The sequence below is a fragment of the Carcharodon carcharias genome, chromosome 31 (assembly GCF_017639515.1).
Source record: "Carcharodon carcharias isolate sCarCar2 chromosome 31, sCarCar2.pri, whole genome shotgun sequence".
Classification (NCBI taxonomy): domain Eukaryota; kingdom Metazoa; phylum Chordata; class Chondrichthyes; order Lamniformes; family Lamnidae; genus Carcharodon; species Carcharodon carcharias.
The window spans coordinates 23312111-23337111 of record NC_054497.1 but is presented as its reverse complement, the minus strand read 5'-3'; the positions used below and the strand labels follow the sequence as shown (position 1 = coordinate 23337111).

The 25001-nt window shown below is 39.3% G+C and overlaps 1 protein-coding gene across 7 annotated transcripts in view; it reads right to left on the bottom strand.

Moving 5' to 3' along the window:
- Positions 1–25001, bottom strand: part of LOC121271575 (putative RNA-binding protein Luc7-like 2) — a 61997-nt gene that overhangs the window by 17406 nt on the left and 19590 nt on the right. For 5 of the 7 annotated variants that reach the window (XM_041177587.1, XM_041177588.1, XM_041177585.1 and 2 more), the window contains 4 exons: positions 16359–16453; positions 9318–9416; positions 3475–3585; positions 1877–2020 (listed from right to left, as the gene is read on the bottom strand). In XM_041177587.1, coding sequence (XP_041033521.1) covers positions 1877–2020; positions 3475–3585; positions 9318–9413 — 351 coding nt within the window. In that variant the 5' untranslated portion in view covers positions 9414–9416; positions 16359–16453. Of the gene's footprint in view, positions 1–1876; positions 2021–3474; positions 3586–9317; positions 9417–16358; positions 16454–18141; positions 18191–18564; positions 18620–25001 lie in introns of all 7 variants that reach the window. The other 2 variants (XM_041177589.1, XM_041177590.1) reach the window with 2 other exon arrangements.

The following is a 25001-nucleotide window of genomic DNA, read 5'->3' as shown; positions in this document are numbered from 1 at the left end:
CCCAAACATACAAACACACACACAAACACACACAAACCACATACAACTAGATAACCAAGCAACATTTGAATGACCCAAAGAGGGGGAAAACATGCAATTTTCACATATGGGTATTTCAGTCTGATAATTGGAGTTACTGATCAACCTGAGATCCCATGTTACGAGCCCCTTTGGTTCTATTAGCCGTCCACAGGTAAGATCTATTCCAGAAAATGTAATTTTCAATTGGAAAGTTAACAGGGAACAATGTACTGTGTTGACTGTGTGACGTAACTAGGAGAGAGATGCACACAAAATTACTGGTACTTGTTAGCAAAAGGGAAAAATGTCAGCATTTTGCATAGGAATGGGGCAGAAATCATGAGTCAACTTTCATATTTGGGTTGGGGGCTAACCAGAAATTTACTTTCAACCTTTGAACAAATAATTACTGCAGCAGGTTTCCTGTGATTTACTTTATGCATTGTGCTTTGAACAGAACATTGCTAGAAAAAAAAACTTAATATTTTTCATTATTTAAAAGTAAAACATATAGTCTTTTGTGTAATAAAGATATACTCTTTTAAGTTCTCTTCCCTGCAGCCACAAAGGGACCTAATATTTTGTCATAAATTTTATGTCTGAAAAGTTGCTCAGCTCATCCAGTAAACCACTAGCAACCCTTTCAGTCTTAGATTCTGATCCAAAGCTGATTGTAATTTTAAGTTTTAGTATCAATTGGATACCACTATAACCAACCAAGACATTTTTAAAACATTGCTAATTATAGGACTGATATCTGGGAATATAAAGCTTATTTAATGGAGCTGTTGTTAGCTGAGTGCCTCATCAATATTAAACTCTAAAATTATTAAATTTCTACAAAGCTGCAGGGAGAAAGAATACACATCAGCTCTCTCTTATTAAATTGAGATGCTTTAGATTGATAATGGACTAACTAATGCAAGTACAAGATACTTTACATTGAAAGTGTGATTGCCTCCCATCTCCCCTTTCTCTTTCCAAATGATAATTTTCTAGTCTTTAATCTCCAAGGTACTTGATAATTTGTTCAAAAATTGAAAACTGCAACTGGACAGTGATGTGCATTTCATTACTGCAATGTTAGACTATAAATCATAACATAGCTAAAGTAACAAAATAAACTACAACAAATGTTTGCTTCCCAATCTAAATGTCAAAGAGACACAAGTCTGATGCTCCATGCAGTCACAGGTTTCGAACAGGGATGGCATAAAGTTTCGTTTTTGATGTCATTTCTTTCTCTATATGATATAGATGTCTGTAATCCAATTGGAGTGGGCTGCCTGACACTAAGTGTTCAAGTTCTCCTCAGGATTGCTCTAATCATAATCATGGGTGCTGCCTGTACCTGTGCTCAAATTTTATCAAAGTAAAATGCCAAACATCGTTCTAACTACTGTCAAATGTCTCCAAACCAGGCTCACAAACTGATTGCTTGCCACTCAATCTTAATTTGGCAAATGTGCCTTTATGTGTAAAATAATACATAAATATTATTTCTAAAAATGTTTGTTACACTATACCTTAACGTGGTTGTAAACATTGCTCCAAATTTTCTTCTATATGGATCACAGCTTGTTATTAAATTCATACTGGTTTGGAGAATTCTAAAATAGTAACAAGTAACACCATATTTTAAATTGTGCTGCTAATAATTGTATCCACCAGGAGAAAAGAGACAATCTATTGAAAAATGTTCAAATTTCATTCCTATTTACAGCAAACTAAAGTTTATTTTGGGGGAAAAGAACAAAGAATTCAAAGTGGGTGAGCTGCATATTTTATACTATACAAAATGCTTTATCAAATAGAACTAAAGGGCAAAGTAATGATCAATATAAGCCACACTTACCTCAGCTTCCCTCTTCTTAGCTCGTGCCTTTTCAACTTCCTCCATGACTTTTTGGGATTCTTCAACATTTCCTTCTGCTCCCAATTGTTCTGCTTTGGCAAGCAGCTTCCCAATCTCCTCATTTAGTTCATGAACCCGCTCAGCCTGAGAGAAAGGACAAATAGTCTATCAATATAATCCTAACATTGGTGTTTAAAGACAATGACTAACTATGATTTATGAAGATTGTCCTGATGTAAACATTGTGTCAGCTGTCTTAATAGCATATACAAGAATATCTCTCAGGAAATTCTGTAACTCATAAATCTCCATTTACCTGGCATGTAGTGAGGGTTGGAACACTATATTTTATTGGACCATTTTAAGCCTCTCTAGCTGATGCTGTAGTACATTTTCTTAGGCTCCAGTAGCTATTGATACCTCTGTCAAGAGACCATTCTTTACATGTGACTGCTAGCTGGCTATGTGATTGGGGAAAAGGATCAGGATCAGTTACTGTTTCTACCCAGCACTTGTGTTCACACACACACTCAGAGTCAGATACTGGTGAAAGCATAACTGGTGAGGCACAAAGGACAACTGTAGCATTCATATTGCTGCTAAAATCAGTTATTCAATAAAGAATGACAAGAGAAAACTAGACTTTGTCTAGATGTCCTCGTTTAACACCAGGCAGTAAATGTACCCAATGAGACAATGAATGAACTGAAACATGTACTGAAATTTCTAAATTAATAACTCTCATTAAGTCATAGAAGGAGCTTACATTGCTGTCACATAAAATATAAGTAACAGTGCCATCACCTTCTACATAGCTCCAGCCATGTTACACATTGCAAAATCTTTCACTTCTCACAGACTGTGCTGACTGGTCATATCTGCATGATCAATTAGGATGTCACAAAATCAATTTTCTGTTAATCACTATAGAGGTGATTTTTGCTATGTGGCTGAGGTCCTATGACAGCGCAATAGTGGTATTGGGGCTTGTCAGGACTGCAGGCTATTTAAGCCTTTTCTTTTAAAGGAGGACCATTTATTTAGAATAACCAACTTTCACATTACTATTTAATAAAGACAAAAGAAATGCATTTTCATTAGGTTCATATATTAAATGTAAATCACAGTTTATAGTTTAAGTGCTGGATTCAGGCAACGATAAAAGCACATTAAATCACTCTTGGATTCTTTATACATACTGACAAAATCAAATTTACAGCAAACTAAAGTTTATTTTGGGGGAAAAGAACAAAGAATTCAAAGGGGCAGTGTGACATTTTGGCAAATGTGTTAAAAAAAATCAAATTTTTTAACAATCACATTATTTGCAGACACATCACTTTAGATTACAAAAATCACAGGATGTGATGACATATCAATAGGCTTATTAATAAATATCTAGAAAACAAAACCTCAGACAAGTTTTGCTGATAAGGGCAAAATCTAAAGGTGCATTTCAATGTTTATCGAGTGAGAAAATTGAAGGTTCTCTCATCTCGGAGGGAATTTCCGTTACATCCTGCTTATTGTACTCCTTAGACAGCCAGCCTATTTTGTATTTAAATCCCTGTTAAATTAATGACTAATATTGATCATACCTTCGCTGCCACCTCAGCACTGATTTCCTCTTGGGTTTCTGCCAAACGTTTCTTTGCAATTTCTGTTCTTCTGTCGCAGTCTGTGATGAATGATTGCAAATGATCCATCGCCTACAAAAAAAAAGCACAGCAATTAACCTTGGAAATCCAATGTAGTTGAATTCACAAAGATTTAAAATCAATTATGATTAAGTTTATAACTAATACTATTTGACATTGCAAGAGAATGGCAACATCTACAATGAGTCAGGTAAGGGTACTTATCAAACTCCATCCCGTGAATTATACTACAGACCATCTGGAAGAATGCTTCTTGAAATTCAGAATTTTCAAATTACTAACAGGTCAATTGTGCCCTCTCCCTGATTGTTGAATACATGATATTGTGTGGCACTTGGTCAGATAGTCTGCAAGCGCTCAAGTACAACTGCATATTCTGGAAATCCAAAATAAAAACAGAAAATGCTGAAATATTCAGCAAGTCAGTCAGCATCTGTAGAGAGAGAAACAGAACTAATATGTTGGGTTGTTAATCTTTGTCAGAAATCAGTTAACATTAACAGAACATTAACTTTGTTTCTCTTTCCATGGATGCTATTTGACCTACTATGCATTTTCAGCATTTTGTTTTGATGCAAGAACTCGAGGTTAGATCCTTTGTCTGTGACAATTGCATAGTGCAGTTGACTGAGTGTCAGACTTAGGAAGGGGGTCTTGGAAACAAGGACTTTATCTTTTAGGTGAATAAAATGCTTTAACATACGAGGGAAAAAATGGAGACTGCATGGTCTGTGCAGCAATTGTCACAATGTTAGGATACTTTCTGGTTGTTTGGCAATGAAAGAGGGGATAATGGTTAATGGGTTCTGATAAAAGGCTGTCCAGAAATGTTAATTCTGTTTCTCTCTCCACAGATGCTGCCTCAACTTAGTGTGTTGCTTTCTGCTTTTACTTCAAATCCTGGGCTGGGGATGAATCAATACTTATGTTCAAACAGATGGGCACAAACAGTACCCCTAGAAGCCGACAACACCTAAAAAGCTAATTTCTGAAGTTTTCCAGTAGATTATGTGACAAGAAAATTTAGATTCTACAGCAAATCTATCCAATATCTTATCTGAATTTTCTCACCCGATCCCCATATCCTTAGATTCCCTTAGAGTGCAAAAACCTATTGATTGTAGTCTTGAATCTGTTCAATGATTGACCATCAACAGCTCTCTGGGGTAGAGAATTTTAGATTCACAACTCTCCGAGTGAAAAAAATTTCTCATCTCAATTCTAAATGGCCAACCCCTCACCTTAGACTACGCCTCATAGTTATGACCGTCCAGTCAGGAGAAACTTTTGTTGTTCTTTAAGCACCAAAACTAACCATGAGGTTCATTTGCTGTTTGTGGGACATTGCAGTGAATATTGGTGCTTTTTTCACCAAAATTTTTGTATAAAGATAAACGTAGTTGAATATGAAGTATCTTAGGTAGAGTGAGAATAGATCAATAATCCTGGGTCCTGGTTTGCACAAAAGGACAGGGCAAATAAGGGTCAGTATAAAACTGAAGTATTGCAAATCCCACTTTTACTGGTATTGGTGATCTTTTGTTACATTATTTGTACTTGAGTCTCTAGATTTTTAAAAAAAAGGACATATTTAGAGCAGAAAACTTATTCCTAAACTTCTAGGTACTGATGAAAGACAGAATGAGAGATTCAAGCAACCATCAATAGTGAAGTGAAGTGAAGTAGCAGGGGTGGGGGACACGAGTTAAGTGCGTGTATGACAGCACAAAAATGGCTGATATCCCCAGGCTGAAGGCAGTGTTGTGGTCTGAGCCATTCTTTAATTACAGAGCATTTCACTTGAGCTGTAACAAGCTATGCCTGTCTCTTTATGGGGTATGTGGAACATTCCTTGTTGCAGTCCTACTCCGGCCCCCTTCCACAACTCTTTCTCCGGTACATCGATGATTATTTCGGTGCCGCTTCATGCTCTCGTCAGGACTTGGAAAAATGTATTAATTTTGCTTCCAATCTCCACCCCTCCATCATTTTCACGTGGTCCATCTCTGACACTTCCCTTCCCTTCCTTGACCGCTCTGTCTCAATCTCTGGTGATAGACTGTCCACCAATATCCATTACAAACCCACCGACTCCCACAGCTATCTCGACTACAGCTCCTCACACCCTGCTTCCTGTAAGGACTCCATCCCATTCTCTCAATTCCTTCGCCTCCGTCGCATCTGTTCCGATGATGCTACATTCAAAAACAGTTCCTCTGACATGTCCTCCTTCTTCCTTAACCGAGGTTTTCCACCCACGGTCGTTGACAGGGCCCTCAACCGTGTCCGGCCCATCTCCCGCGCATCCGCCCTCACGCCTTCTCCTCCCTCCCAGAAACATGATAGGGTCCCCCTTGTCCTCACTTATCACCCCACCAGCCTCCGCATTCAAAGGATCATCCTCCGCCATTTCCGCCAACTCCAGCATGATGCCACCACCAAACACATCTTCCCTTCACCCCCCTTATCGGCATTCCGTAGGGATCGCTCCCTCCGGGACACCCTGGTCCACTCCTCCATCACCCCCTACTCCTCAACCCCCTCCTATGGCACCACCCCATGCCCACGCAAAAGATGCAACACCTGCCCCTTCACTTCCTCTCTCCTCACCGTCCAAGGACCCAAACACTCCTTTCAAGTGAAGCAGCATTTCACTTGCATTTCCCCCAACTTAGTCTACTGCATTCGTTGCTCCCAATATGGTCTCCTCTACATTGGAGAGACCAAACGTAAACTGGGCGACCGCTTTGCAGAACACCTGCGGTCTGTCCGCAAGAATGACCCAAACCTCTCTGTCGCTTGCCATTTCAACACTCCACCCTGCTCTCTTGCCCACATGTCTGTCCTTGGCTTGCTGCATTGTTCCAGTGAAGCCCAACGCAAACTGGAGGAACAACACCTCATCTTCCGACTAGGGACTTTACAGCCTTCCGGACTGAATATTGAATTCAACAACTTCAGGTCGTAAGCTCCCTCCCCCATCCCCACCCCCTTTCTGTTTCCCCCTTCCCTTTTTTTTCCAATAAATTATGAAGATTTTCCTTTTCCCACCTATTTCCATTATATAAAAAAAAACCCCACTAGAGCTATACCTTGAGTGCCCTACCATCCATTCTTAATTAGCACATTCGTTTAGATAATATCACCAACTTTAATTTTAACACCTATGTGTTCTATTGTACTATTGTCGTTGACATCTTTTGATGATCTGCTTCTATCACTGCTTGTTTGTCCCTACAACCACACCACCCCCCCCACCTCTTTGTCTCTCTATCTCTCCGACCCCCACACACACACCTTAAACCAGCTTATATTTCAACTCCTTCTTGGACTCGAACGCAAGTTCTGTCGAAGGGTCATGAGGACTCGAAACGTCAACTCTTTTCTTCTCCGCCGATGCTGCCAGACCTGCTGAGTTTTTCCAGGTAATTCTGTTTTTGTTTTGGATTTCCAGCATCCGCAGTTTTTTTGTTTTTATCTCTGTAACAAGTGAATCTGATCGAGAAACTTTCCAGCCCCTTTCTGGAAATCTGCTCTCATCAAGGCAGAATCAGAACAGAATTTCTTCATTAAACATAAAAACACCCAGTTCTCTTCCATTAGGGTTCCTGTTGAGGATATTGCTACCTGTCTACAGACAAATGTGCAGGTTTCTTTGCCACAAGTCAGTGCGGCAAAACAACATATCAGCAATTGAAATTGTCCCAAATAGGCTATCCAACTTGAACAGTACACAAACTTAGCATTCTTTAGAAAGTACAAAACCTGATAAGACTTGAAACCTTCTTCCTCATTCAGGGAGAATTGAAGACCATAAAATGGCAAATGGAAAACTAATAAATGACAAAAGCCCTCCTTCTCCTGTGTGGCAAAATATGGGATCTGCCTGGTGTTGGAGAGAAACAAGGAAATTATAGACCTGTTAGTCTAACATCTGTGGGAAAGTCATTGCAATCTGTAGGACAGGGTGTCCAAATACTTAAAAATAAATTTCAAGTGATTAGTGAGAAACAATATGGATGTGTAAAGATTGATCATGTCTAATGAACACAGCTGAATTTGAGGAAGTAACTAAAAGTAGTAGGGATTGTCTTATGCTCCTGGCTTATAAAAACTTCCAGAAGGTATTCAATAAGGCTCAATAAGAGGTTATCTAAAATTAATTCATGAAATTGAAGATAAATAATTTAACTGGTTAGATGGTAGAAGACAGAGAGACCAGAGATAACAGCTATGTTCTCAAATTGGGATGAAGATACTGGTGACACCTCACAAGGATCTGTGCTGTAGCCTCAACTAAATATAGCACCATATTTATTAATGACTTAAACAGAACAATAGAGAGCAATAAATCCAAGTTTGCCGATGACACAAAAATTGGTGGCATAGTAAGTATAGACAGAAACATAAATTAGAAAGAAATACTGATAGACTAAGCAAGTAGGCAAAAATTGTGACAAACGGCTTTCAATGCAAGTAAGTGAGATCATATATTTTGGGCTAAAATGAATAGATGCAAGTATTAAATGGTGAAAATCTAGGACCAGTGAAAATCTAAAGAGATTTAGGAGTCCATGTACAAAATGCTATCAAAGAGCCTTACAGAATGGTAGCCTTTATATCTAGACTATAAAAGGGAAGGAAGCTTCAATAAAGCTATACAAAGCCTTGTTTAGGCTACATTTGGAGTACAATTCTGGGCACTGCACTTTAGAATGAATATTTTGGTCTTGGAAGGAGTATGATGCAGATTCACCAAAACATTACCAGGGCTTCAAGGGTTAAAGTAGGAGGACAGATTAGGTAAACTAGATCTAGTCTAGTTCCTGGAATCTAGGCTAAGTGGTAATTTGATTAAGGTACCTTAAATTATGGTGTATAAATTGACCCAGCATATAAAACAACCCATTGTTTTCAATCCCAAAAATCAGGTTTCTGCATATACTCAGCATACAAGCCAGCCCACTTTTCAGGCACAACATGCTATACTTGCATTAGTATTCAACCACAATTTTTCACCCCATAAATGCATGTTTTACTTGCTGGCACATTATAACTGGGTGGAAGGGATCAAGCAGGCCATACTGGCAGTGTTGCCAAGATGTGTGGGAGTTTAAGATACACCCACTCTTGGCATCAAGATACTGCTGACATTTCAAAATGGTGACCACCCAAACCCACGCCAGTGATTGATTTTTATACTCGGTGTATAAACCAACCCCCATTTTTGGAGGGGTTTTTCGAGGCTTCAAAGTCGCCATCTACGGTATTTAACATTTTGAAAGTAATTGATGATAGTTCACACTTGTGTGGAAACTGGAGAAAAAAAACAATATTGTTAAAAATTTACTTTGTGAGAACAAACATTTCTAGGTAAGCAGGTGGAGTAGTGCTTAGTGCTATGTATTCAAAACAGCAGTATCATGTGCTTTCTCTCAGTGAGAATGTGAAATCCAAACCAATTAATTATTGTTGAATTTGAGGACAGTTGTGCATTTGGACTTTCACTTGAAAGGACTAATAGAATTACAATCTCATATTGTTTCATGCCTGCACCGTATTGCATTCCATTACTGCATTTGCATTTATATTTTTGGAACCCTTGATGAATTTGTTTTCAATTAAACCATTTTTGCATTTTTAAATGGTCAGTTAACTGTTCAAATTGTATACAACAAAAAGCCCAAATTGTAGAATGAAAGTGCATTGTCATTTTTAGGCTCTACTTTAAGGTGTCATCATATCTTTCAACTCTACATAGCTGTAATTATACCATCACTTACATCCATTTCAAAAAAGTGGTCCTTTAATTTGGAGGCAATTTCATAGTCTGCTCTCAGTGCAAGGTCATGAACTTTTGTGCACTCTCCAAGGTCCATTCTCTGTAGGAAATTGAGAAACAAGTCAAATATTAACTAGACAGTTCTGAATGATATTAAATGAAATAGCAAAATAACAATACCAAACCATTATTTCAATCCACCATAACAATGGGTAGGGGCTCTAAAACAGAGGGCTATATAATTAAATATCAGAATCCACAACTGTAATGTTTAAGTCAGCATGACCCAATAAAAAACAAGGTTGTAAATCGTCAGCACAGCAATTCTAAACAAAATAAACTGAAATAAAAAAATTCTATTTATATGCCTTATCAGAACAAAACATAGCAAAAATGCTTTACTTAATGAAGTTTTTGTACACCACTCCCCCCTGCCACCCCAATAAAAAATGCTGATGGATCGCATCTACATGTCTTGTGAAAAATATATAATGACACGTAGAAGACCTATAAGCTAGGATAAATTACTGGCTCGATTTATATTATCTGGATATTGTTTTGTCTGACTTTGCAAGTTGAGATTCAGCCAAACTAGGCACCAGCAAGATCACTAAATTTTTCCTTGCATTCTTTTCAATCTTGCTTGTGTTTTGCAACATGGCTTCAGCTCATGAGAAAGGAAATATAGAAATTGGGCATTGTATCTAGAAGTGACTTGGATTTTGAATCTTATATATACAAAGGGAAGGAACTGTAATTTTCAAATATACTTTTGTTTCACAGCTTTGTGAAAACTGTCAAACTTACATCTTCTGATTCTACAACCTTCACCCCCTTATACATGCATGTGTGAACTGACAATATCTGAATAAATGAAGTACAATCATTCCATGGCCAAAGGACATTTTATTTTTAAGTGATGATATGCTGAGAAAAAACTATCTTTCCACTTTTTGGATGCAGCAACAAGCAGTTTCAAATAAGGCACAATGAGGATAAATGGAAATTCAAGTTCGTCATAACCACATGACTTAACGCTGCACGAAGAGGTAAATCCCCATACCACTCAAAAATTTTCAAGGCTTTACCAAGTGGCACAGCAAGCTACTGAAGACCGAGACACAAGGAAGACCGAGACACAAGGTTTACATTGTGGACTCCCTGCCCCTGCTAAAATCCAGAAGGTGAAACATCAAATTTTCTCGTTAATTACATCAATCAACCAAATCCAACACACTTTAACAAACAGTCTGCACTTTATTTTTTTAAATTGGATGACTGGAACTCAGATATTCAGTTCATAGACACTAGAGTGTTTAAAATGGGTAAGTTCCTGTGTGCTGGACGTTTTTGGCTCATTTGCAATATGACTTGCAATACAGAATTAGTAAGCATGCTAAAACAATTAGCAGCATCCACATGAGCATTTCAATAAAACTGACGCGAAACGGGGCTGCAGATGCACAGTACAATGGTTTATTTAATACTTGCTCGGTGATGGGCTAGCTTATTTCAGCCAGGAAACAATATAGAGTCATAGATGCACTGCAACTGGCCTTATCATCATTGAGCTAAGTGGAAGGGGAAAAATGCACATAATTAACTGGCAAGCTTTTGTGTATGTATGAAAGCATCAATAAAGACCAGAGCAGACTTGATCGCAATGATGATTTTCCACGTTTAAACACACAGATACGGCTGTATAAGTTGAGGAAGAACCAACATTATCAATGCACTATGGGTCACAAGTTGGTGTTAACAGAAAGGTATGAAGTTTAAGTTGTTACTAGTGGATCTCCGGTGATAGTGTTCATGTTAAACTGGATAATATACAGAGATAAAAACAAAAAAACTGCGGATGCTGGAAATCCAAAACAAAAACAGAATTACCTGGAAAAACTCAGCAGGTCTGGCAGCATCGGCGGAGAAGAAAAGAGTTGACGTTTCGAGTCCTCATGACCCTTCGACAGAACTTGTCAAGTTCTGTCGAAGGGTCATGAGGACTCGAAACGTCAACTCTTTTCTTCTCCGCCGATGCTGCCAGACCTGCTGAGTTTTTCCAGGTAATTCTGTTTTTGTTTTGGATAATATACCACTGTAGAATAACAACAGTAGAACAAAACAGCATACATTATGGAGTGTGAGGCTTCTAAAAAGCTGCTGTGCCCCATTGAGGTCAAAAACTCCAACTGTTGTTGAGTAAACAGTGTGAATCCACAGTTTAAAGCCTTTGTTGAAAATAGTTTTGTAGATTGGAAGACAGTGACAAATTTCGGGCATTATGTGAGTATCCAAGGTGAAAAGTCAAGCTTTTCTTTGAAAAAAAATGCTTGTTACGGTTAATCAGAGCTATAAGCCCTTCCAACCACTATGTCAGTAAGATATTATCATTGGAGGACCTTTCCTGTCTATTGCAAATAGTTAGCTTTCTTTCTCTAAAATATTTGTGTAGCACAAAGAAGTTTGCTTATGGACTGACTGAGTGTACATGCTGATTGTATATGTGGTTTGCATTTTTGGCCATCATAGTAAATTTCCCTATGTATATTTGCAGCAAGACCTGTCAGGAACAAGGGTTTATTTGAAAAGTTAGAATGTGTCACCTCAGTGATCTTACATATCATTACCAACTAAGATAGAGTCAGGGATGCAACCAGTAGAATAGCAATTAAACCTGGACCCTAACTCTTCTTTTAGTTAGACTTTGCGGCATTAAAAAATACAATATCATCTGTTGTCTCACAATGCTTAAAAAAAGTATCAAAAAAGGTGGCTATTTGAAATATACGCAGAAAATATCTACAGCCTTTTTTGACTTTGCTTCATCTGCAACAGTTAGGTCATACAATGCAGAAAACATTACCTAAGAGTCAGCCTTGGCTCTATAGGTCACACACTTTCCGTTCAGCCAGAACATCCTGGGTTCAAAAGTCACTCCAGAGACTTAGACACAAATATCCAGGCTGACACTCAGTGTAGTACTTTGGAAGTGCTGCACCATCAGGGGTGCCATCTTATGGATGAGATGTTAAACTGAGGTCCTGTGCTCTCTCAAATGGACATAAAAGGTAACATGCACTATTTTAAAGAGGATCAGAGGTGTTCTCCCCAGTGTCTTGGTGCCAATATTTATCCTTCAACCAACATCACTAAAATAGGTTATCTGATCATTATCACATCGTTGTGTGTGGGACCTTGCTGTGCACAAGTTGGCTGCCGTGTTTCCTTCATTTCAAAAATTGCACTTTGTGGAAAATGTTGAGCTCATGAAAAACGCTTTCTAAACCCAAGTCATTCTTTTTCTTTCAGAACTTTACAATCCTTAGCCACGGACCTTCTATAGCAGAAACAGTGCACACGGAGAAGCTGCCACACTTGGCTTTTCAAAAAAAAATCTTGAAATGTTGGCTGCCTGACAATCATTTCCCAAAAATAGATTCCTGACAAAACTGTAATAAACCGAGTAATCTCGGGCTTTATTTATTTAAACAGCAATTAATCTTTCAGACTTTAAATGGACACAACAGCTAACACAGCTCCACCACAGCAGTGATATGCTGTGTGCCAACATAACAGGAACATAAGAAATAGTAGGCCATTTGGCCCTTCAAGCCTGCTCCACCGTTCAACAAGATCTAAGGATGAGAGCAGCTGAAGGTTTTTTTAAAAGTCTGAAAAATTTTAGTGGCTGCAAATGCTTCTAGGCCACTTCAAGTGGGTGGAATTGTTCAATTTCACATGGGGAAGAAATAGTTTTCCCTTTATTTACATTCTATTAACGTCAAGACTGTGGACCAATGCACTCATATCGAACCACCAAAGTGATTTCAGCATTTAATGCAGTTAGTACATATAATATAGGATGAAGCAAATACTAGCACCATAACATGACCTATTTCTATCTGTCCATCTTGTGCATTAATGATGAAGGAGTTGAAACTTAAATTTTCATAAGTAAAGAAGAAATATATGGTGTGGGTTTGATGCTTTCCTTGGATTTCAATTGTTTAACCTGATGTGTGTTTATTTTAAATTTTGATGTAGTCGAGTGAGATTGATAAAATACTGGGAGTAACTTGCATCAGCAAAATGGATGTCAACAATGGAGGCATTCTAACTTCCCAATTGTATCCATGGAAGAAATGCCAGGCCATGATCTAACACGCCGAGCCTGATTTCCTTTGTAGCTCAGCTTGGACAGTTGAACGTACTCTAGCTCCAAAGTCAGATATTGTAAATTGCAAGCTTCAATGAGGTTTTACATCTCACCACCTTTTGCCTCAGCTCATCTACTGCTGAAATCCTCATCCATATCTTTGTTACCTCTAGATTTGACTATACAAATGCACTCCTGGCCAGCCCCCACATTCTATCCTCTGTAAACTCGAGGTCATCCAAAACTCTGCTGTCTGTATCCTTAATCACACCCAACTCCTGATCAATTATCGCCCCTGTGCTGCTGACCTAGATTGGCTCCTGGTTAAACAAAACCTCCACTTTTAAAATTTTTAAATCTGTGAAAGGCCTCGCCCTTCCCTAACTCTATAATCTTCACCAGTTCCATAACTGACTGCCCCTTTATAAATACAAATTGCTGTTTATGTACATAAGAACTTTGAATCACTGTAACTGATTACTCCAAACATATGGCGGGAACTACAATCTCCAAACTAATTTAAGTCACATTTTAAAAATTCATATTTTTGCCTCATTTAGCAAGGTTTGCAAAAAAAAAAAAAATTACAAATTGCATGTTCTATGTCTTCTGTCACACAATTTGTTTATGCCAGTTTTCAATGATGCAGTCACGTTCAACTTTCCTTGCTGGTCAATAACGCTAAGCAGCTTTCGAGAATAGAGTGATTTGGGCCCAAGTAGAGGAAAGGCTTACTACCCAGTGCTTCATAACGTAAGAAAAAAGTTTGGCACACAAGTTCAGCAAAACTGTCCTCCTCCCCCAAAATTTCACATACCAGTCCAAGAGGTCACTAGGCCCAAGGGCGCACAACAGTCGAAAATGGAGCCCTTGCCAGTTGTTGCCTACTGGGAGTCTAGGGTTATTGGGGAGAGTGAAAATAGTTTGCCCAGGGCAGGCCTGACCAAAACAACAGTTGAGATCAGCAGGAGGAAAAGGTGAAAAAGCTGTGCAGTTGTATCTCTGCACTGTGCTTGCAAATTGCACTCTCTGGAAGTTGGTTGCAGCCGCCCGTTTTCCTCCCAATCTGCAGCCAGGCTCACGGATGTCGCCAGGCTCACGGATGTCCTGCCAGCTGCCTCGCCTTCTGGGCCACATGCAACTTCGCAACTGTCCCCGGAAACCACAGAGTGTGCAATCCCTCTTTACATGGCATCTCACACTCCGGCACAACTTACAAAAAAGCCAACATGGCACAGGTGGCTAGGGGCAGGCATCCTACACACACATCCCACTCTGTTAGAATTAATAGCAAACCTGTTCCCTTCCTGTTGTTGTGTCCGGAAGCTCAAAGTCACATTGTGTTTTATTTAAAATGTTTAAAGTGCAACATATTTCAAAATCACCTCTGCAGAGGTCAAATGAAGAACTAAAAGAGCAGAATTCCATGATTCCAAAGTCAGAATTCTGCCAAATGATGGAAATTTCTATCCAAGGATCGTGGCTGATCTTTTATTTCAACTCCACCTTCCAACACTATCCCTATATCCCTTAATCTCCTCTACAGCCAAAAATTTCTGACCTCTTGTCTTGAATACATTCAGTGAATGAACATCCACAGCTCTCTTATGTACAGAATTTCAAAGATTCACAATCCTTTGTGTAAATACATTTCTCACCTCAGTCCTAAATGGACAACTCCTTATTCTGAGACTGACCCTGTGCTCTAGACTCCCCAGACAGGGGAAACATTTCCTCAGCATCTACCCTGTCAAATCCCTTAAGAAAGTTATATATTTCAATTAGATCACCATTCATTCTTCTAACTCCAGGGAAGATAGGCCTTGTATACTCAATCATTCCTCATACAACAATCCCTCACCTCAGGAACCAGTCTAGTGAATGTTTGTCGCATTCCCTCTAGGGTAAGTATATCCTTCCTTAGGTATGACAACCAAAACTGCACATAGTTGTGGCCATCTTACTTGGGGTTGCCATAATGCTGGTTGATTACCATTCTGCATCGCAATCATTCTGTCAAGTCACCCATTCCTTTTCCAATCCCGCTGTACTTAACTCTCTCGCCACTGTGTCTTTCCATCCAGACCTTCCTCATCTCTTTCTAGTAGTCTCACCTCCACCATTCGCCCCACCACATTTTTTTCTCTCTCTTTTCAGAACAGATTACTATACCATTTCAACCTCCTTTCAGATACTTTAGATGCTCTCAATCTTCACTGACCTCCTGATGTGATTCCTTTCTCATTACTCCACATATCCATCTCAGCATTTGTTGTGGCCTCACCAATGTTTTGCATATTGTAGAAAGACGTTTTTACCCTTATGCTCCAATGTCTCTGTAACAAAAGCTATTGTACCATTTGCCTTTCTAATTTCTTGCTGCACCTGCATGTTAACTGTGATGTACAAGGATGCCCAGTCCTTCCGAATGCAATTTCCCGATCTCTCCCCATTTGAAGAAAATTTGCTTTATTTTTCCTACCAAAATGGATAACTTTACACTTTGCTAATTACATCCATGTTATAATATTCCTATCACTATAAATTTACTGTGAGCAACATCATGGACAAATCATTAAAATAGAGGTATGAGAGAGGGCAGCAAAAATCGACAGTGAACTAAAAAATGATTTAAACAATTTGGTTTAAAGGCATTTGACCGAATTAACCCGGTGCTTAGTTTACACTGAAAATGACGGGAAAGATTATACTTTAGTATTTTGATTTAACTAGGAGCTTAAGTGGACTCACCTTTAAATACAAAGTGTCCCTATTTTAGCAAAAAGCTCAGCAACAGGGACGTACGTTCAGTTTCAGATTTGATCAATTTCCAAAGAATTGTGAAATAAAATAAGCATGTATTTTTAATTTAACAAAATATATTACCGTTCCAGAAAGAATGTCATGTGGGCAGCAGCTCAGGAGGTGACTCTTGCAGACCCGATCGTCAGTAAATCTGATTCGCTGCCGACTGGCATCTCCTGCAATACAGAGGTCATAGTGCAAAACAGGGTTAGATGGGAAACTATGAATCATACACACACTTAACAAGTAATCCCTGCCTCCATCCCTCTGAAAAGTATGTTTCCAATACCATATGCCTTTTCTAAACTAAATGGACACAATTAAAAATACAGAGTGGTGTCTGCAAAGTAGCCCAATAATAGCTTCAGCATTTTAGCAAAACATCTACTTTTAGTTTAATAGATCAAATGAAGACATTTGCAGTAAAATTACAACTAAAGCCATTGAAAATTAAGTTACTCTTCTGAGCTTTCAGAATTTGCTATGTAGCAGAATGCTGCATCTAGATACTGTTTACCTATAACCAAACAGGTGCTCACAACTAAAGATGTGCAATATCACAAAAGCATAAATTTTTGAATATTGAGTTTAAGCCCCTTGTTCAGTTTAACTTCCCCCCACCCCCTTCAACTTCCTCCTACCTGATGCTTATTTGACATAATTTGTCTTCAGGTAGTTATGAAAATTAAGATAGTTGTTTTGTGCACATCCAGTAGCTACCTGTTATTAAGTTACTCACTATTACAGGACTCTACAAAAGCAAAATAATTTAGTAAACATGTGCACTTGTGCAAAGATTTGATCAAATACCAGAAATTTTCTATATAGAAAGGGAAATATCACTGCTACCTCAGGCTAAAATGGCAACTTTCCAATAGCAAACATATGTGTGCATGCTAACACCGCAGGTTACCACCATAATTAATGCATTATAGGCAGCACAAGGTGGATTAATTGTTGTAGAACTACAACATTACAGAGATTACTGGCATCAAATACATGACCTTTCAGAAGAGTGGGCTTCACTCTAAATAATTCAACATGAACAGGTCTGTAGCCAATACCTCAATCCTGCCAGACTGTTCAGTACCCCAAACCAGCATTAGTAGGGACTCTTATGTCAAAGATGTATCACACCCCATTCCTAGAATTCTTCCCGCCTTTCCTATTATGGGTTACTAAAACCTTTTCAACACCTGGATATGCTTTCATGGCTTCGCCCAAGCTACAAATGTGGCTGTAGTCTTCTACTTACTCTCCTTTCTAGACATACAGGCGGCAATCGGAAACATACTTTTTCACCCAAGTACGTTTACAGTATTACAAGTCACACAGATGATTTCACATTTGTTTAGGGCAAGTTGTATTTTAAGAGGTCAATCAGTCTTTCATGAAGGAGGTTCCAGGCAAGTACCATGTCTTGGAAATAAAATCTGTAGGAAAATCAACTTTGTGACATCGACAAAGCTGAATACAATTACTCCGGCTGCAGGGAAAGAAGTTCACCAACAAAACTGCCAGTCTACCTGGACTGTGCATACTCAGGGAGCGATGTGTCTAACACTGCACCACAGACTAACTTCAAACTTACTGAAACGGGCAAAGTAGTCCATATCAACAGATTCAATTAAAGGAGGGCTGAGTTCCTCACCCTATTTTAAGAGAAGCAAGGAGAAATGTTTCCTCCAAATGAGGTTCCTACTAAAGATTTAAAGAGGTGTCACTATCAATTGAAGCAACTAAAATGACTAACTGAACTCCATTTTTGACAGAATTCATGCCAAAAACAACCAAATTAAAATTAGGATTCCAATTTAAGTACGGGTATTCAGATGCAGTCACTTACAGGATTTTCCATACTGACCTGATTCGAACCCACTTTATACACCTGCCCACGCACTTCTTTCATCTAGCTGCATTGGAGCCATTACATATGTGAGCGATAACGGATAGGAGAAAAACACATTGAAATCACATAAAACTAAAAAAAAATTTAAAAAAAGATCAAGACACCACTCATGAGACGAGTTATAAATACATTAAAAAAGCACTGTCCAGAATTTTATCACCTCAATTATGTCACAGAAGTGCAGTGCGTTCACTTGGTCTAAACTACTCCAAAGCAGTTAACTTGTTAATTCTAAATCCATGTGCACAAGTGGCAAAATTTAGGATGCAGTTACAAAAAAAAAAACCACATGGGAAATAACGTAAGCTCCATTAAGATCACACGTCAAACATAATGCAAATCTTCACAAATATAATTTTGGTAGTTGCATCACCCTACCCTACAGATGCTGTGTTGTACTGGCCCAAACATAGACCGTGTGTCAGGTGAACTCCTGTGAGAGTAAAGCATTGTTTAATGGATATAAACTGCTCAGAGTACAAAAATGAACATTTAATTTTTAAAATGACTTTATAGACTAATAAGCCCCAAACTGCACAGTTGACTCAGTCTATTCTACATGGTTTTCATTAATCCCACATCTACTTATCAGGATTCTGCATACGATTCTTTTCCAAGACATGATACCTTATGGAATTCTTTCAGCCCTGTAGAATGTCATTTGAAATCAACCGCAAAATATCTTTTTCTTTTAAAAGAGGGATAAACAAAACATAGATTGAAAAAGCTTGCAAAGTGAGAATACACACTGCGAGTGCCCCCAGGACACCAGCTTCCATCTCTTCCACTATTAGTGCCTCAGCTGCACAGTGTTTTATACCCTGGATGTTGGGAAGTTAAAAAGGTGAGAGTGTTCAGTGTTATACACCTGCAAGAAGGGACTTACGCCAATCACACATCAAGCAGTTCTACAAAATGAAATGAAATTTTCTTCTTTTGGACTTAAACAGTGTTTTCAAAATAGTAACAGTAAACACTTGGTTGACTATACAGTTTACTTCTCTGAAGGCCATTCCAAATTAAAATGTAGGTTTAAAACTTCTGTACTGCGCAACTGTGAGAAAGATCATTTCTCAAACACTTCAACACTATTTCAACTCAAGGCTGTTAAAATTAACTTATATTCACACACTAACCAGAATAGTTTTGACTTTTCAGCATCATTGAAACCACAAATAAAAAAATGCAAGTTGAACTAGGCATTGCCCTTTCCTAATGGGTGATTAAATTACGCACTAGAAAAAAATGAAGCTTTAACAGAAAAATTAGAGGGGTTTGGGCTTGAATAGAATGAACATTCGTCTCTGATTGCTTCTGCTTAAACCTTTCATTCAGAGTCACGTTCCTAATTTGATCTTACATAGAATGCCATACCCAATAGATTGATACTTTTCTGAACAAGTCTTGACATATTGATAGTTATTTGCAAAAACGGAGAATTCTAATAATCTGTTTATTTAATTTCATGATTCATTTCAATGATTAGTTATAATTTTGACAGTCTAATAATGATTTTTAGAATGATTACACAATGAATGATTGGTACAGCTAACAATTATTTAGACCTTGAGCATGGCACTATCCACTTGCACAAAGAGATGTCATTTTTTGCTTCAATTATTTGGTAAACAAATGTCAGAAGTATTAAATTCTATATTGAGTTCAGAACTAGTCTCAAATTTAGAAATAACTTATTGCTTATCAGAAAACTGGCAACTAGAGAAAGGTAGCATACATTTACTGTCTTCAAAAATGTGTATCAAGGATAAACAAAATATAAATTGAAAAATCTTGGGGCTACCTCCCCAAAAAACAGAATTACACCAATCAATGTGGCTCAGTTCACAGCAATTACCCCAGAGATATTGTTTAAACTAAAACCTGGGCTGAGTGCATTTTAAGACTTCAGTGTTCTAATTCCTAATAAAGTTATTGGGTATATTTGCTCGTCTCAAAAAGGCAACAGAATAAAGCCCCAAAAGAAACATAATTAAGTGCCCCTGCTAATGAAGTGAGATCACTATCACTTGCTATTGGCAGTATTTATTGTAACAGGCTTGAAAATGCCTTCAAGCACAATACGTAACTGGAACTGTACTTTTTTTAAAGTAAGAAGCCTTGTGAAGGGCAAAGGGGAGAAAGTGTATTTAACTGTTTCTGTAGTTATTCAGAAACTGATGTTCAAATATTCCGGCTGCTCAGAACTATATTACTGGAGTACACAAGTTCTGACAGGTCAATTTATACAATTGTATAAATGTTTAGATTAGGTACAACAATAGCGTGTCCATGTTTTCCATTTTGGCAGACATTTTTTGGTTGTCCAGGTTGCTTCTTGGCTATCCACGCCCCAAAATACAAAATCCACTATCCTTCAGGAGCTGTGTCAAATTGGTAAACCTAAACAACACATTATTTTCGTCTTCAAACAGCACTGCAAAAAACTGCCAAATAAAACAGGCGAGCTGCCCATCACACTCAAAGTCAACTCAAAGTAAATTCACCATCATATAAATTATGAAGCAATAATCTACTTCAAAGTGAATGGACAGTAAAATCACATTTCAGGGTTTGGATGATATTGATCAACTTAATTTCCATTGTTCAGACCATCAGTGCTCTATTGAGAACACCATGTCAGAACTCACTTAAACATTTTTGTTTTTATTTATTCTTTCACTGAATGTGGGTGCCACTGGCTAGGCCAACATTTGTTCATCCCTAATTACCCTTGAGATGACGGTGGTGAGCTGCCTTCATGAACTGCTGCATTCCATTTTGTGCAGGTACACCCAAAGCGCTGTTAGGGGCAGAGCTTCAGGATTTTGACCTTGCAACAGTGAAGGAACGGCGATATAGCTCCAAGTCAGGATGCCATGTAACTTGGAAGGGAACTTGCAGGTGGTGGTGCTCCCAACCTCTACTGCCCTTGTCCTCCTAGGCAGTCGAGGTTGTGGGTTCGGAAGGTTCTGTTGAAGGAGCCTGGGTGAGTTGCTGCAGTGCGTCTTGTATATATGGTACACACTGCTGCTGTGCATCAATGGCACAGGAAGCCAACAGGCTGCTTTGCCCTGGATGGACCAAGACCAGGTAAGCTTCTTGAGTGTGGTTGGAGCTGCACTCATCCAGGCAAGGGGAGAGTATTCCAACACTTACTCCTGACTTGTGCATTGTAGATAGTTGACAGGCTGTGGGGAGAGAGATGAGTTATTGGCCACAGAATTTCCAGCTTCTGACCTACTCTTGTAGCCACAGTATTTACAGGTCTGGTCCAGTTCAGCCTCTAGTGAATGGTAACCCCCCCCAGGATGTTGTTAGTGGGGGATTCATTGATGGTAATGCTAATAGATGTCATGGGGACATGGTTAGATTCTCTCTTGTTAGAGATGGTCATTGCCTGGTACTTGTGTGGCGTGAATGTTGCTTGTCACTTATCAGCCCAAGCCTGGATGTTGTCCAGGTCTTGCTGCACATGGGCATGAACTGCTTTAGTATCTGAGGAGTCATGAATGGTGCTGAACATTACGCAATCATCCAGGAACATCCCCATTGTCGATTATGATGGAGGGAAGGTTATTGATGAAACAGCTGAAGATGACTGGGCCTAGGAACTACCCCAAGGAGCTCCTGCAGTGGGTTGGAGATGACTGACCAACAACCACAACCATCTTCATTTGTGCGAGGTATGACTCCAACCAGTGGAGAATTTCCTCAATTCTCAATGACTTCAGTTTTGCTAGGGATCTGCGATGACACACTCAGTCAAATGCTGCCTTGATGTCAAGAGCCGTCACTCTTACCTCACCTCTAGTTCAGCTCTTCTTTTCATGTTTGGACCAAAGCTGTAATGAGGTCAGGGGTCAAGTGGCTCTGGCAGAACCTAAACTGAGCATCAATGAGCTGGTTATTTCTAAGTGAGTGCTGCTTGATAGCATTGTTGATGACAAGTTCCATCACTTTGCTGATGATCGAGAGTAGGCTGCTGGGGCAGTGATTGGCCAGGTTGGATTTGTCCTGTTTCTGTAGAGGATATACCTGGGCAATTTTCCATATTGTCAGGTAGATGCCAGTGTTGTAGCTATACAGGAACAGTTTAGCTGGGGGCGCAACTAGTTCTAGAGTACAGGTCTTCATTACTATTGCCGGAATGTTGTCATGGACCATAAACTTTGCAGTGTTTCATGCCTTCAGCTGTTTCTTAATATCGCGTGGAGCAATTAAATTGGTTGCAGACTGGCATCAGTGATGCTGGGGACCTCAGGTGGAGGCAGAAATGGATCATCCACTCAGCAATTCTGGCTGAAGATGGTTGCAAATACTTCAACCTTGTCTTTTACACTGTTGTGCTGGGCTCCCCATCATTGAGGATGGGGATATTTGTGAAGCCTCCTCCTCTGGTGAGGTAATTGCCCACCATCATTCACAACTGGATGTGGCAGAACTGCAGAGCTTAAATCTGATCCACCGGCTGGTTGTGGGATTGTTTAGCTGTGTCTAACGCATGCCGCTTTCACTGTTTGGCATGCAAGTAGTCCTGTGTTAAAGCTTCCCCAGGTTGATAGCTCATCTTTAGGTATGCCTGGTGCTGCTCCTGGCATGCCCTCCTGTACTCTTCATTAAACCAAGGTAGATCCCCAGTTTAATGGTAATGGTAGAATGAAGAGGAATATATCTGGTCATGAGGTTAGGGCGTGTGGCTGAATACAATTCTGCTGCTGCTGATGGCCCAGAGCACCTGATGGATGCCCAGTTTTTGAGTTGCTAGGTCTGTCCCAAATCTAGCCCATTTAGCATGCTGCTAGTGCAATAGACAATCAGAAGATAGGATTTTGTCTCCACAACGACTGTGTGGTGGTCACTCCTACCAATACTGTCACAGACAGATGCATCTATGACAGGTAGATTGGTCAGGATGAGGTCAAGTAGATTTTTCCCCCTCCACCTGAGACAGGCCCAGTCCAGCAGCGATGTCTTTCAAGACTCTGCCAGCAGTGGTACTACTGAGCCACTCTTGGTGATGGGACACTGAAAACCCCACCCATAGTACATTCTGTGCCCTTGCCACCCCGAATGCTTCTTTCAATTTGTGTTTAACATAGAGGAGTTCTGATCAGCTGATGCGGGGCAGGTGGGAGGAGAAGGAGATGGACAGATGATAATCAGTCAGAATTTTCCTTGCCCACATTTGACCTGACACCATGAGACTTCATGGGATTTGGAGTCAATTTTGAGGATTCCCAGGGCAACTCCCTCCGAAGTGTATATCAATATGCTGCCACCTCTGGTAGGTCTGTCCTACCAGTGGGATAGGACATACCCAGGGATAGTGATCCCTGGGATATTGGCTATAAGGTATGAACCTGTGAGTATGACTATGTCAGGATGTTGCTCGACTACTCTGTGGGACAGATCTCCCAATTCTGACACAAGCCCCTAGACGTTGTCAAGGACGACTTTGCAGGGTCGACATGGCTGGGTGTGCTACTGTTGTTTCTGTTGCCTAGGTTGATGCCAGGTAGTCCATCGGTTTAATTCCTTTTGACTTTTTTTGAAGTGGTTTGGTACATATGAGTGGGTTGCGAGACCATTTCAGAGGATAGTTAAGAATCAACTATTTTGCTGTTGGTCTGTAGTCACATGTAGGCCAGGCAAGGTAAGGACAGCAGATTTCCTTCCCTAAAGGAAATTAGTGAACCAGATAGGGTTTTATGACAATTGATGATAGTTTCATTGTCACCATGTCTGGAGCTAGCTTTTAATTCCAGATTTATTAATTAATTTACATGTCCATAATCCATAAACTGTAACAGCCACATCACAAAAAGCACACAAAGAGCAGACTTTGTGTGTAAACTCTACGGAAGAAAAGGGGGAAATCATTTTAATAGTTGTAGTTAACCAACAAATGTACCCAATAACCTTGCAGTGCAACATATCAAATTAGCACAATGTCAAGCCTTGTTTGATGCCTATGTATCAAGCTATTGTATATAACATTTCTACATGTTCTTCCTTTGAATGAAATTTGGCTGTATAATGCCCATACACTTATGACACAACTCAATGACAATTTTATTAATGTTTAATAAATGATCTTATGGACAACATTAAGACCATTAACTGCAGAAATAAATCTACTGCTAAGTTCCTACACTGTAGCAATTAAGGCCACTTGATTTAAAGCTGGGGCTATGCAAAACATTGATTAAAAAAAGCATTGTTACTGATTCTGGTTATTAGAGAAAGTACACAAGATGGGTAGGAACTTATAAAAAAATTCTGGAGAATGTCAGGCATCAATGATTCCACCCCCCCAAACGCAAACCACATAATATCCTAGAGTAAATTTTATTGCTCATAATACAAAGATATTTTGAGTACTAGTCTAGATGCACTGGATGAGCAATTTATAATATACATGGAGTGGAGATGCTGCTTTTAACATGAACAGAATGTTCTCAAATGTAAGTTGTGGGTCTTTAAAAAGACAGTGAGTTGCTCCTCTCCCCAGCTTATCCTCCACCCAGAGATAGCCGAGGTCCACATTTCTGACTGCAGAGTCTTAGAAAGGGACAGTTCCTGCTTGTCTAGCTGGAAAGAGAGGCACAAAAGAACTGAATGTTTTCAGCTTCTTAGAGGGAAAACTGCTGGTCAGGAGTGATATTATTATTTTCAGCTGCACCTGAGCCAGGAACACTCCAGGTCTGTGCTGAGAAAGCACAGACTAATACAAACGTTGATGGACCACCATGCTGTAGTTTTCATTCTCTTCATTCCTCTAACGAATTGATTCACTTATTGTGGTTTTCTAAATT